Consider the following 12,892-nt stretch of genomic DNA (forward strand, 5'->3'; position numbering starts at 1 on the left):
CCTGCTGCTATGAATGTATCCTCCAGCTATGCGTGCAGATGTGCATTACACAGATTATTCTCAACAGTACTGTTTTAATGAGCACAAGACTGGACACCTAAACACCCACCAGGAGAGGCTGGTTAAATAAAGCATAAATGAATGAGAGAGCACGGTCTTTGGAGGTATTGGTAACAGAAAAAGGCAAGGTGCTAAACAATTTGAATTTGCAGAGTATGCTACCAGCAGTGTTTAGAAATAAATGAGAGGGCAATGTAGATACAGTTGATTCTCACTACTTGAGCAATCCGTGTTTGGGAACCTGCCTACTTGCTAAAATTTACTTGTAGTCCCCAAATCAAGACTCGTGGTGCCTTTGCAGTTATTTGCAAATACGTGCAGAACCATGAAAACTTCGAGTTGCCTGACACACACATTCACAGCTGAGGTCAAATAAGGCAACGCTCTGCCTTCCTGTTTCAGCTCTCATCCTGTAAATAAGCATCCTTTCCACCACCTATTTAGTGCCATGTTTTTCACATTTTTGCGCTTTTTGTTGATTTGCTTGTTTAAAATGCTCCCTAGCGCTGAAGTGCTTGCCTAGTGTCCCCAAGCACAGAAGGCCTGTGATGAGCCTCAGAGAAAACACATGCGCTTGATAAGCTTCACTCAGGCATGAATTACAGTACCGATGGCCATGAGTTCAATGTCAATGAATTGACAATCTATATTAACTAAGATGTTTTTAAACACAAACACACATTTTAGAAGGTTATTAACTGATCAGCTGACAAAAACGTTGTGTCTAGATGCTCACAGAAACCAAACTCTGTATTTCTCTAGGAGCTATGGTTCAGTACTTGCTAATTCAGTGTTTGCCATGACTATGGAACAGAAGCACCATGAAAAATAAGAATGAGTTGTATATGCGTGTGTATGTCAGATGTGTGTATGTGTATAGAGGAAGGATGGGTGCATGTGTATGTTTCTGTGGGTCTACTGGTGTATTCCTAAATGATCTCCTGAAGTTTCCCAAAAAATGAGGAACAGAGGGCCGGGCATGGTGGCTCACGCCTGTAATCCCAGTACTTTGGGAGGCGGAGGCTGGCGGATCACGAGGTCAAGAGATAGAGACCATCCTGGCTAACACGGTGAAACCCCGTCTATATAAAAATACAAAAAATTAGCCGGGTGTGGTGGAGGGTGCCTGTAGTCCCAGCTACTCGGGAGGCTGGGGCAGAAGAATGGCGTGAACCCAGGAGGCGGAGCTGGCAGTGAGCTGAGATCACGCCACTGCACTCCAGCCTGGGCAACAGAGCAAGACTTCATCTTCGTCTCAAAAAAAAAAAGACATCAAGAACAGTGGTGACCTCTGGGAGAATTTGTGGCCTGCAAAGTGACGAAGAGGGAAACTTTTCACTATATATGCTTTTGTATCAATTTTAAACCAAGTCAATGTATTTCCTGTTAAAATATGAATATGAAATTAAAACAAAATGAAGAACTTGTGCCTGCCTTCTATCCACACCACCACAGACTGTCTCATATGTCTCCCTGACTTGACTGTACCGCAGTGAGGGGGAAAAGGGGTGGTGTCCATTAAGCACACATCACTCATCTGTCTGTCAGTGCTACCGATGAGGTATTAGGAAGGGAGGGTTTCATGGCAGTATGGGCCACAGTGGGGCTGAGCTGCCAGTCATGACTCACACCCTGGCCGGCTCACTGGCTCACCTGGGTGCTCTCATCATGAAAGCCCTCGAGGAAGCTCTCCAGCAGCTCATCTGCGTTGTCGATCCGTTCTGCATACTCGCCTACAATCCAGATCATGGCAGCCCGGGCCTCAGGCTCATCCAGGGAGTCCAGGTTCTCACATAGTGTGGCAATCACACTCTCATACCTGGGAAACCAAGGCACAGTCGGTATGTGAGCCCTGAGGAACAGGCAACCCAGGGAAGCCAAGCAGGGGCCAGGAGGGAAGGGGACCTGCCTCGTAAGACCCCAAGGTGGCAGATAAAGGAGACGTGAGTTTCTTTTCTTTTTTCTTTTTTTTTTGAGACGTAGTTTCACTCTGTTGCCCAGGCTGGAGTGCAGTGACGCGATCGCAGCTCACTGCAACCTCCATCTCCCTGGTTCAAGCAATTCCCCTGCCTCAGCCTCCCAAGTAGCTTGGATTACAGGCACACACCACCATGCCTTGCTAATTTTTTTGTATTTTTAGTAGAAACGGGGTTTCACCATGTTGGCCAGACTAGTCTCGAACGCCTGACCTCAGGCAATCCACCTGCCAAAAGCCTCCCAATGTGCTGGGATTACAGGTGTAAGCCACCACACTTGGTCTGGGGATCTGAGTTTCATCTATCACGTTAGCCCTTATTGTGGCCTGCAGAGCAGAGGAGGGGCAGTGTGGACGAAATAAAAAACAAAGAGTTTCTTTTGAGAATGCTGCTTGTGACAGAGAAGGAAGGAAGAGGAGACTCCTCCTTCCTTTTCCACCCCGACGTCCCTGTCCCCAGGCAGAGCCAGATGCCCTCTCCCTAGGAGGGCAGGCACGCACTTGTTGGGGTACTTGCGGAAGATGTCCTTGATGACCACGATGGCCTCCTGGACCACGTAGTTGACCTTGGTCTGGATGAGGTCGAGCAGCGTGCTCACACAGCGCTCCGCAGATTGCTGCATGGGAAGAGGAGAGTGTGGATGAGGTTCCCACACCCCATTTCCAATACAGCCTCTGATGTCCACACCTTGGCCAAGGGCTCCAAGTCACTCCTGGTGCACCTTCCTTGTCATAGCAGGAAAACAGGAGAACCGTCTCCCCAGGTAACGGGAGAACCAGTACCAAATCATGGCCCTAGGACGGCAGGGACATGTGGAATGAGACTGAGGAGAAGCCAGAGGCAGAGCTCCTGAGAGCAAGGAGGGTCCTTGGAGCTCCTCTAGGCCAGGACCTGAGGGCAAGGTGACTACAGTGCAGTAGAACCCCACCTCTCTTTTTACTTGTTTCAGGAAGGGGGCTCCTGTGACCAAAAACACTCACAGAACCTCTGATTGCTTCTGCCTTTACTTCCACACACTGCTGTCATGGCCTGCTCTGAAGGAGATTTCTCAGGACAGTATCACAGGCTGAGATCACAGCACACCTCAAAGGGATAGGCGGGGGGTGACCAGCTATCCTAGGACCCTCCAATCACCAGTGGAGGAGATTCTTCCATTTAAGGAGAATCTGGCTTAGTGGTCACGGAACATCTCCACAGGCAGAGAAAGGAAGGGGAGAGAGAAAATGCTAGGACGCAGGAGTCTGGAGTGGCCCTAGGGCGTGTGGACACAGAGGCACGTGGGCAGCTGAATGACAATATTTGCCAAAAAATGTCCTTGCCCCAGAGCTCTGTGAAGTGAATGTTAAGTCCACCAGTTTGTGGCTGTCCAGCATCTTAGCAAATGCTGCAGGAGAACCATGATTATGATGGGTTAATTTGATCTGCAGCAACTCGAAGGCCTAAAGGATACTACAGAGTGAGAAGGAACCCCACCAGATCTGCATAATGCTCGCCATGGGGGCTCCAGTGGTGAGCCTCAGGCTTTCCTAGACCACCAGCAAGCTGGCAGATTCTTCTTAAATCAGACTGGTTTCCTGGTTTCAGCTCCTTTTCCCTTCTCCAGCCAAGGAGAGAGTCCCAGGGCCTCACCTCCACCTTGATGGCACAGCGTCCAATGGCACGCACAGCCTTCCGTACAAAGTCCACATCCACTTCTGTTGCGTACTCTTTCAGTTCCGCCAACACCTGTGGCCCAAACAGAAAAGATGGGGTTGGGGGGGCCTGATGGGGCAATCTGCTGGAACACTCCTGGACAGCGAATATACACAGACTCCCTAGGAGAATGGGATTCTGCCTCCTACTCCAGGTGGAAGGCCCAAGGGAGAGAGCTGGCAGGTGCCTGAAAAGGAAAGCAGGCCTGGACAACCTTGTTTGGGGTTGATCTAGCTAACATATCCAATACCACTTTGTAAGGGATGACAGGTGATAACAGGAAGAAACATTCTTTAGTAACAAAAACATCAGTCCTTTTTTTTTGTTTTTTTGAGATGGAGTCTTGATGTGTCACCCAGGCTGGAGTGCAGTGGTGCCATCTCAGCTCACTGTAAGCTCCGCCTCCCGGGTTCACACCATTCTGCTGTCTCAGCCTCCCTAGCAGCTGGGACTACAGGCGCACACCGTCACACCCAGCTAATTTTTTTGTATCTTTAATAGAGACAGGGTTTCACCATGTTAGCCAGGATGGTCTTGATCTCCTGACCTCATGATCCACCCACCTCGGCCTCCCAAAGTGCTGGGATTACAGGCGTAAGCCACCACGCCCGGCCTAAAAAAAACATCAGTTCTTTCACTTGCTTACACAGCCCCATGTCCCATGCTGAACACTCTTCATGAGATAAACCGTTAATGGTAAGACTGGTCAGCTGGGCCAGAGCCCACAGTCTGGTGGTGGTGGAACAGTCCCACACCAAGCCCATGCCCTGACCACCACACTCTGCTGACCTGGGCAATGTTGGCCTGGGAGGCCAGGCGGATCATGATGTCCAGTTTCTCCAGTTTCACGTAGATAGGGTCATTGTACTTCACGAAGAACACCTTCATCTCGTGCTTCAGGATCTCAGGCCTGATGGTGGGGCAGGATGTCCGGAGAGCAAAAAAGAAGGCTTAAGCCTCATGAGAAAAGGCCCTCCACATTTGCTGGGACATTTCTGAGGTCTGAGGTGGAGCCTGATGTTTTTGAAGGCAGAGTCACTGCCATGACTGCAAGCTCCTGGGCAGAGGGCCCAGCAACCAGCCTGAGCAAGGCTCTGACTGTTCCTGTGTGCCTGAGCACATTGTCAGAAGGCAGAGGGAGCGCAGTAAGAGAGGCTCACTCTCCAGAGGCAGCAGGCCCCCCGGGAAAGGCTTGCAAATCAGACAGATCTCAGTCCCAGTCCCAGCCTGTGACCTCAGGACTATTTCCTCACCCATGAAATGGGAATGATGCTGTACAGAAACACGTTACCACCGCAGGTCTGTGACTGCTAGCCTCAGAAGGCCGGGCATGTGGCAACTTGGATTTTGGAAGAGTTCTCACTGTTCCTTAAATGAGAAAGGTATTTAACTGTGCCTAGATCATTGTACAAAGAATACAGTTTATGCTGAACATATGCTTCCCTCCTGGGAGTCTGGAATTTGTGTAGGTGCCCCCCATAACAAGCCTGAGTGCCGAGTCTCAAACAGGCTTTCCTGGGCAGAAACATTACACAAGTTGCCGCATTTTGCTGGGGGAGGAGTGTGCTCTGTGTGACTCCCCATGGGAAGGAGGAGGTACAAAAAAGCCTCTCATGGAATCCTCCAGACTGTCCTTCTTCCCTATGACCCAGCCGGGCAGCCCTGCTCTGCTGCTGACAGATCTTTGCTGTGGGTATAGCTATCTGCTGAGTCCTGAGTGGGCGTGGCAGCTCATGCCTGTCATCCTGGCACTTTGGGAGGTTGAAGCAGGAGGATCGCTTGAGCCTAAGAGTTCAAGACCAGCCTCAGCAACACAGTGAGACCCTGTCTCAAAAAGAAAAAATATATTTAAAAAATATATGCTGAGTACTGTGAGAAGTGCTAGTGAATCCTGAGCATGAGGGTGGTCTTGGGACTCTGACACCGACACCGACCTAATCGGCCTGCTGTGAGAGTGAGACGAGAAGCATCTAGCATGATCGATGCCTGCCTCAGAGAAGGCATCACTAGGCAGGAGCTGTCACTAGCTGAGCCCTTTCACATGTGTCATTGTTCCTTCCTCAAAGGCAACATCCTTCTGCCTTCCGCCAGTATCACCCACCACATTCTTCCTGAACAAGGAAACTTCAGAAAGGGTGAGAGGCTGGCACTAGGTCACATGGCTAATGTCAGTAAGGACAGGAGTGGGGCGAGAATCACCTACCTCTGACTCCTACTCCTATGCCCTTCCAGACAGAAAGGAGGAAAGAAAAGGTACGAGGACAGATGGTGAGGAAGGGAGAAGACAGCACAGAGAGAAAGGAGAAAACTGGGTACTCCATGCTGCTGTGCACACTGCGGGGAGGTCCTGGCCAAGCAAGGAGCCTTTGTCATGCCCCGTGGGAGAGGCAAGACCCCGAGCTGGGTAGCAGGAAGATGATTTCTGCAATTAGGACTTGGCAAAAGCTGCCCAGTTACGTCTCAGGACCAGGGTAGGGCATGTCTCAGTGACGTGGACAACTTCTTTTTTTGTTGTTTTTTTTTCAGACAGAGTCTAGCTCTGTCATCCAGGCTGGAGTGCAGTGGCAGAATCTTGGCTCACTGCAACCTCCGTCTCCCAGGTTCACATGATTCTCCTGCCTCAGCCTCCTGAGTAGCTGGGACTACAGGCATGCACCACCACGCCCAGCTAATTTTTGTATTTTTAGTAGAGACGGGGTTTCACCATGTTGGTCAGGCTGGTCTCGAACTCCTGACCTCGTGATCCGCCCACCTCGGCCTCCCAAAGTGCTGGGATTACAGGTGTGAGCCACCGCGCCCTGCCCAACTTCTTAAGAGATTTACCATGTTAATTACAGCACAGGAAACCCTGCATGCTCATCTGCTCTACTAGTCACTATGTCACATTAAATCCGTGACTCCAGGGCACTGGTGTATAAAGACCCACACTACAACCAGGAAGCCCTAGTTTCATCCCTTGGTTTAGGAACTTAGAAGGCTTTCCCATATTTACCTCCCTAATCTCCCAATTCAACCAATATCTCTGGGTCCCCCCAGAGAGTACTAAGACCCAGACTGAAGCTACAACCAGGAGGACGTGCTGTCTTCCAAGATAAAATTACTTAAGAGGCCCCAGTTCTCTGTGTAGCCCCACTCTCAGCAACAGGGCCTGCTGTAACATACGAATGATCAATGGTCACTACTGTCAACTCCCCACTGCTGACTGAGCCATTTGACCAAAAGCTGCGAGGAGAACTCAAGGTCAATCCCCCTCTCCAGAGCTGCAGGGCTCCACCACTTAGAGCCACTTCAGAGGAAGAAGTGGATCATGCCATGAAGCCTGCAGACCCAGCACTGCTCAATGGTTTTTCTGCTCTCGCCTACCCCCCACTACCAGACCGTGTGCCCTGGGAGCAGCAGCTCACTGCTCAGCCATTCTCATGGGAGGGAAGCGGGTAGCACAGCATTCGGAGTGAGTCCAATGTATCCCTCCCCCAGGCCTCAAGGCTCCAACCTCAGAGAGTTTGACTAGAGCTATGGACTCTGTCCCCCGAAGAAATGCACAGATACACAAAATCTGACAGCCCATTTCAGGACAGCTCTGTGGACTAGGAAGACAATATCTAGTTTAATCACCAAGTTAGTCTTTACACAGCCTGCTTCCCAGTTAGGTTAAGCCAGGGCTTCTCAACCTCAGCACTGCTGACATTTCGGGCTGTACAGTTACTGTGAGGGGCTATTCTGTGCACTGCAGGATGCTGACCAGCATTCCTAGCCTCTGCCCACTAGATGCCAGGAGCACACCCCCCTCAGCTGTGAAAACCAAAGTATCTCCAGATACCACCAAATATCCCTCAGGGGGCAAAGTTGCCCCTTTGGTTAAGCTATTTGAGACTTCCTGCATGGTGATAGGTCAGTTTCCTTTGACAGCCCCCATTCCCACCAGAAGAGGCTCCCCGAGGGGTATGCATGGACGTGTGTGTGGTGACCTCAGTACCTTTTCTGCACGATGAGATTGATGTTGCGCAGGGCCACGTACTGCAGCTCTGGCTCAGCTGACAGCAGTGTGACCAGGGGTGGGGCCAGCTTCTTGAGCAGCGTGCCGTAGTAGTCCAGGTCCTTAGACAACATCTCCATGAACTTCATCAGGACCTTCACAGCAGAGAGCACCACAGCGGAGTTGGCGTGGGAGAGCCTGGGGGTGACCCGCTCACAGATGCTGGGATCCGTCCATTCCAATGGGGCAAACAGGAAAGACAAAGGGAAACATCCTGTTTTTAGTTACCAAAATAGCATGTACAGGCCAGGCACAATAGTTCAAGTCCTGCAATCCCAGTACTTTGGGAGGTCGAGGCGGGTGGATCACTTGAGGTCAGGAGTTTGAGACAAGCCTGACCAACATGGTAAAACTCTGTCTCTACCAAAAAACACAAAAATCAGCTGGGCATGGTGGTGAGCACCTGTAGTCCCAGCTACTCGGGAGGTTGAGACATTAGGATCACTTGAACCCAGGAGGTGGAGGTTGCAGAGAGCCGATATTGCGCCATTGCACTCCAGCTTGGGCAACAGAGTGAGACCCTGTCTCAAAAAAAAAAAAAAAATAGCATGTCCAACCTGGGCAAAATCATGACACCCTTCTCTACTAAGAATAATTTTACACATTAGCTGAGTATGGTGGTGCATGCCTGTAGTCCCAGTTACTTGGGAGGCTGAGGCAGGAGGACTGCTTTGAGCCCAGGAGTTTGAGGCTGCAGTGAGCTGTGACTGTGCCACTGCACTCCGGCCTGGGTGACAGAGTGAGACCCTGACACAAACAAACAAACATGTTTTTTGTAGAAGAAAGATCTAAATCCTGGTTCTGCTGACTGCTAACCCCCAGTAGGTTGAAATCAGTCTGCACTTCAGTTTCCTCCTCTATAGAATCAAGATGATGCTGCCTACTTCACAGGGTTACTGGGGGCTTAACTGACATAACGCCTATAAAGAACAAGGCCGGGCGAGGCTGAGGGGGGTGGATTGCTTGAGCCCAGGAGTTTGAGACTAGTCTGGGAAACACGGTGGAAACCTGTCTCTACAAAAAAAAAATATAAAAATTAGCTGGGCACACTGGCATGCATCTGTAGTCCCAGGTACCTGGGAGAATTGATTGAGTCCCAGAGGTTGGGGCTGCAGCTCCAGCCTGGGGGACAGAAACCCTGCCTCAAACAAACAAACAAACAAAAAAGAACAAGCACAGTACTGGCACATAGTACATACTGTATAGATGGCAATTCCTCACTTCCTCTGACTTGGAGGGGATCTTGTGGTTAAGACCATGACTCAGGTGAGCCCCAGATGGGGGACCTGCACAATTCCCTCCACCTCTCTAAGTTGGAGCTCCCTCATCTAGAAAGCGAGGGATGATGACAAAAGTTGCATTAAAGACTCTAGTGTGTGGAAAGCACCCGGCAGAGCCCCAGACACCCAGTGAGAATTCAATGGGCAGTGGCTCTGGTGCTACCCATCTACTGAACTCAACAGAGGTACCCTGGGCTTCTGAGAGCTCCCAGGCCAGGCCAGGCCTATGCCCACAGCAGGCACTGAGCTGACTGCCCAAGGCAACTCTCCTGCCTGCCTGGCTCTGGAGAGGTGGGAAGCAGGCAGGCCTCCCCTTTAGGTGTGTCTGAGGGTAGGTTGTGGGGCAAGGCACTAGAAAGAGGCCCACTAAGGCCCGAGGCCCAGTGCCTGGTTGGAGCCCCTGAGGACCAGGGTCCTCAGGCTGGGCTGGCAAGCAAGGGGCAGCCCGCTCACCTCTGGGCCTCGCGGTCGTCCTTGGGTGTATAGTTGGCCAAGCAGTCCAGGATGAAGATCTGGCCCCACTCGGTGCACTCGTTCAGGGCTGTCAGCAACTTGTTGATGGACTGTGGGTTCAGATCGAGCAGGTTGCTGCTGGGGTGAGACTCGGCGATTTCTGAGAGCGCTGCCACCGCGTTGGCCACCACCTGGTTGAGAGGGTAGAAGGGACAGAGGCTGGGGGTGCTGCTCACAGGCCAGGAGGCAGTGGGCTAATGATGCTGGCTGGTCAGAGGTCAAGTATCCTGAAAGGAATATGACCCAATGGGCAGGGTCTGGAGCTGCAACGAGACCCACTCCAAAGCACTCACCCTGCTGACTCCTCTGCAAACTGGAACAAAAACAAGTGTGCCTGCCATTTAGAAAAACAAGAAAGACCTGGCTCCAAGTGCCTAGCCATAGAAAGCATTCTCAGCTTCTTAACACAGCAGCCCCTGCCTACCAGCAACAGCAGCTCACTTCAATGCTTGTCAGCTGTGCTTCTCAGCGCTAGGGGATTCCTGCCGATCTCCTTGAGTCTACTGGGAGTGGATGGGGGCTGGAGAAGAGGGGCTTGCCAGGTGAAGCTCCAGGCCCTCAATCCATTTCCACTAGAGAGGTGTTTTTTTGTTTTTGTTTTTTATGAGACAAGAGTCGTGCTCTGTCACCCAGGTTGGAGTGTAGTGGTGTGATCTCAGCTCACTGCAACCTCCACCTCTTGGGTTCAAGTGTTTCTCATGCCTCAGCCTCCCGAGTAGCTGGGATTGATTACAGGCATGCACCACCACACCCGGCTAATTTTTGTATTTTTAGTAGAGATGGAGTTTCACCATGTTGGCCAGGCTGGTCTCAGACTCCTGACCTCAGGTGATCCTCCTGCCTCAGCTTCCCAAAGTGCTAGGATTACAGGTGTGAGCCACTGCACATAGCCTGTTTTTGTCGTTGTTGTTGTTTTGATATGGAGTCTCGCTGTGTTGCCCAATCTGGAGTGCAGTGGTGCATCTTGGCTTACTGCAACCTCTGCCTCCCGGGCTCAAGCAATCCTCCTGCCTCAGCCTCCTGAGCAGCTGGGATTACAGGCATGCACCACCATGAGCAGCTAATTTTTGTATTTTTAGTGGGGACGGGTTTTCACCATGTTAGCCAGGCTGGTCTTGAATTCCTGACCTCAGGTGATCCATCCACCTCAGCATCCCAAAGTGCTGGGATTACAGGCATGTAATCCTGTATGAGCCACTGCGCCCGGCCTCAGGCAGCTGTTTTCTTTTTTTTTTTTTTGAGATGGAGTCTAGCTCTGCCACCAGGCTGGAGTACAGTGGTGCAATCTTGGCTCACTGCAATCTCTGACTCCCCGGGTTAAAGTTATTCTCCTGCTTCAGCTTCCCGAGTAGCTGGGATTACAGGCACATGCCACCACACCCGGCTAATTTTTGTATTTTGAGTAGAGACGGGGTTTCACCATGTTTGCCAGGATGGTCTCGATCTCCTGACCTTGTGATCCACCTGCCTCAGCCTCCCAAAGTGCTGGGATTATAAGTGTGAGCCACTGTACCCAGTCCAGGCAGCTGTTTTTAAGTGTGTTCTGCATTGTTTCCAACTTTTCTCTGTGAACCATCCAGTGCTCCAGTGCCCATCCCTGTACTGGCTGCTCAGTACCACGTATGGCAGTTGCTCAGTGTTTCTGCTCAGATTGGGGGTGGCGGGGTTTGTGCATTCATTTTAAACATTCGTTTTAAACGGGCCCTGCCAAACTGCCCTCCAAACTGCTGCCACCACCATGGGTAAGGACACTGTGGAGTTCTGCATCCAGCCACATCCTGATATCCTATCTTCCAGGCTATGCTACTTCCAGGGTGACCCTCTACAACCCAGCAAAGATAGGGGAAGGGAAAAGTACCACACATGCAGCATATGTCTTGGTGAGAAGACAGCAACAATAACAGTGACTAGAAGGGGAAGGAGGGCACTAGTATTGATTGCGCACCGTGTACCAGGCCATCCCAGGCATGTCACCTTCACAGCACTCCTGCCAGCCATGTAGAATTAGATCCATCTCACTGATGAAGAAAAGAGAGCCTAGGCAGCTTGCCCCAGGTTGCGCAGCTAGTCAGAGGGTGAGGAGAAGGGCATCCAGGTCTAGCTCCCTCCAAAGCGGGTGCCTGAACCACCACAAGGCACAAGAACAACTGGCACCCCAGCCAGGCTCTGACCAGGTACTCGGGACTGCCTGGTGACGGGTCAAGCCAATGTCTTCCCAAGCAACCCAGGAGGTAGTACGGTGGGTGGCAGTGGCTTACCATGGGGTTAGAGTCAGAGATGAGGTCTTTAAGGGTGTCCAGGAAGCCCTGGTCCTCCACTAGCTGGGCGTTGATGTCATGGAGCTTGGCCACGCACACAGCTGCTGTCTTGCGCACATACGGATCCTCGTCCTTCAGGCACTTCCGGAGTGGCTCGCATAGGTACTCTGTAATCTTGTCAACGCGGATGCAGCCCATGGTCCGCACTGCCAGGGCTCGGATGAGGGGGTTGGGGTCCTCACAGTCCTGAGAGGAACCAGCCATTGGCCAGGGCAGGGGTGGGATGAGCCATCTGTGGGCTTCATATTCTCCCTGGCCTGCAGCTCTGAGCCCTGCTAGGCTGAGCAACATCAGATGGCTGCTATGGATCTCCACCAACTACAGCCAACAGCAGCAAAAGTAAATGCTATGTAACTGGCACCCATGCCAGCTCTGCACACCGTCTCCTCTGATCCTCACAGTAGAAATACAATACTGGTCTCATTTTATAGATGATGAAACTGAGGCTCTCAGGAAGGCTGGGAGCTCATCTGAAGCCACAGAGCAGAGCTGTGATTCAAATCCACACCCACCTAGCATCACAGCCCTCGGCCTTTCCACTGGGCCACAGAAGCCTCATTTCCCATATCTGAGCACGGTCAGGGGAGCTAAGGTTCTAAAGGTACACAAATTCACAGGTACTAAACATTAGGAGAAAATAAAATTAAAATATCGGTGCACAGAGCTGACAATTTAATCTGAAGGACAGAAAATGGAGAAAGCAGCAGTCTAGAAGGGGAACAGAGAAGCCCTCGGACACCTGCTGATTCCTGCCCTGGCAAAGCATGCAGGGCAAGGCCCAATCAGGGTGGGGAGGGGATCAACAGGCCTGGCAGGACCTCACATAGGAGAGTTAGGCAGGGTCCTTAGCATTTGATTTTCTGGAGAGTGGGAGCCCTCTGCTGGAAGAAGAGGCCTGCAGGCTGGGCGGGCACGGGCAGTCTGAAGGTCTGGACTCCATCCAGCGCCACAGGGTCCCACCCCCAAGAGACTGAGTGGAGACAGAGCCTTAAGCACCCCATGTCCCCACGCCCACCA

General features: G+C 51.6%; 1 protein-coding gene across 5 annotated transcripts in view; it reads right to left on the reverse strand.

Moving 5' to 3' along the window:
* AP1B1 (adaptor related protein complex 1 subunit beta 1) overlaps nt 1–12,892 on the reverse strand; it is a 59,510-nt gene that overhangs the window by 17,800 nt on the left and 28,818 nt on the right. For all 5 annotated transcript variants that reach the window (XM_023190683.1, XM_023190682.1, XM_023190680.1 and 2 more), the window contains 7 exons: nt 11,816–12,061; nt 9,498–9,688; nt 7,705–7,926; nt 4,518–4,638; nt 3,666–3,761; nt 2,537–2,652; nt 1,714–1,879 (listed from right to left, as the gene is read on the reverse strand). In XM_023190683.1, the coding sequence (XP_023046451.1) occupies nt 1,714–1,879; nt 2,537–2,652; nt 3,666–3,761; nt 4,518–4,638; nt 7,705–7,926; nt 9,498–9,688; nt 11,816–12,061 (1,158 nt within the window). The remainder of the gene's footprint in view (nt 1–1,713; nt 1,880–2,536; nt 2,653–3,665; nt 3,762–4,517; nt 4,639–7,704; nt 7,927–9,497; nt 9,689–11,815; nt 12,062–12,892) is intronic.

Source organism: Piliocolobus tephrosceles, chromosome 19 (assembly GCF_002776525.5).
Source record: "Piliocolobus tephrosceles isolate RC106 chromosome 19, ASM277652v3, whole genome shotgun sequence".
Classification (NCBI taxonomy): Eukaryota; Metazoa; Chordata; class Mammalia; order Primates; family Cercopithecidae; genus Piliocolobus; species Piliocolobus tephrosceles.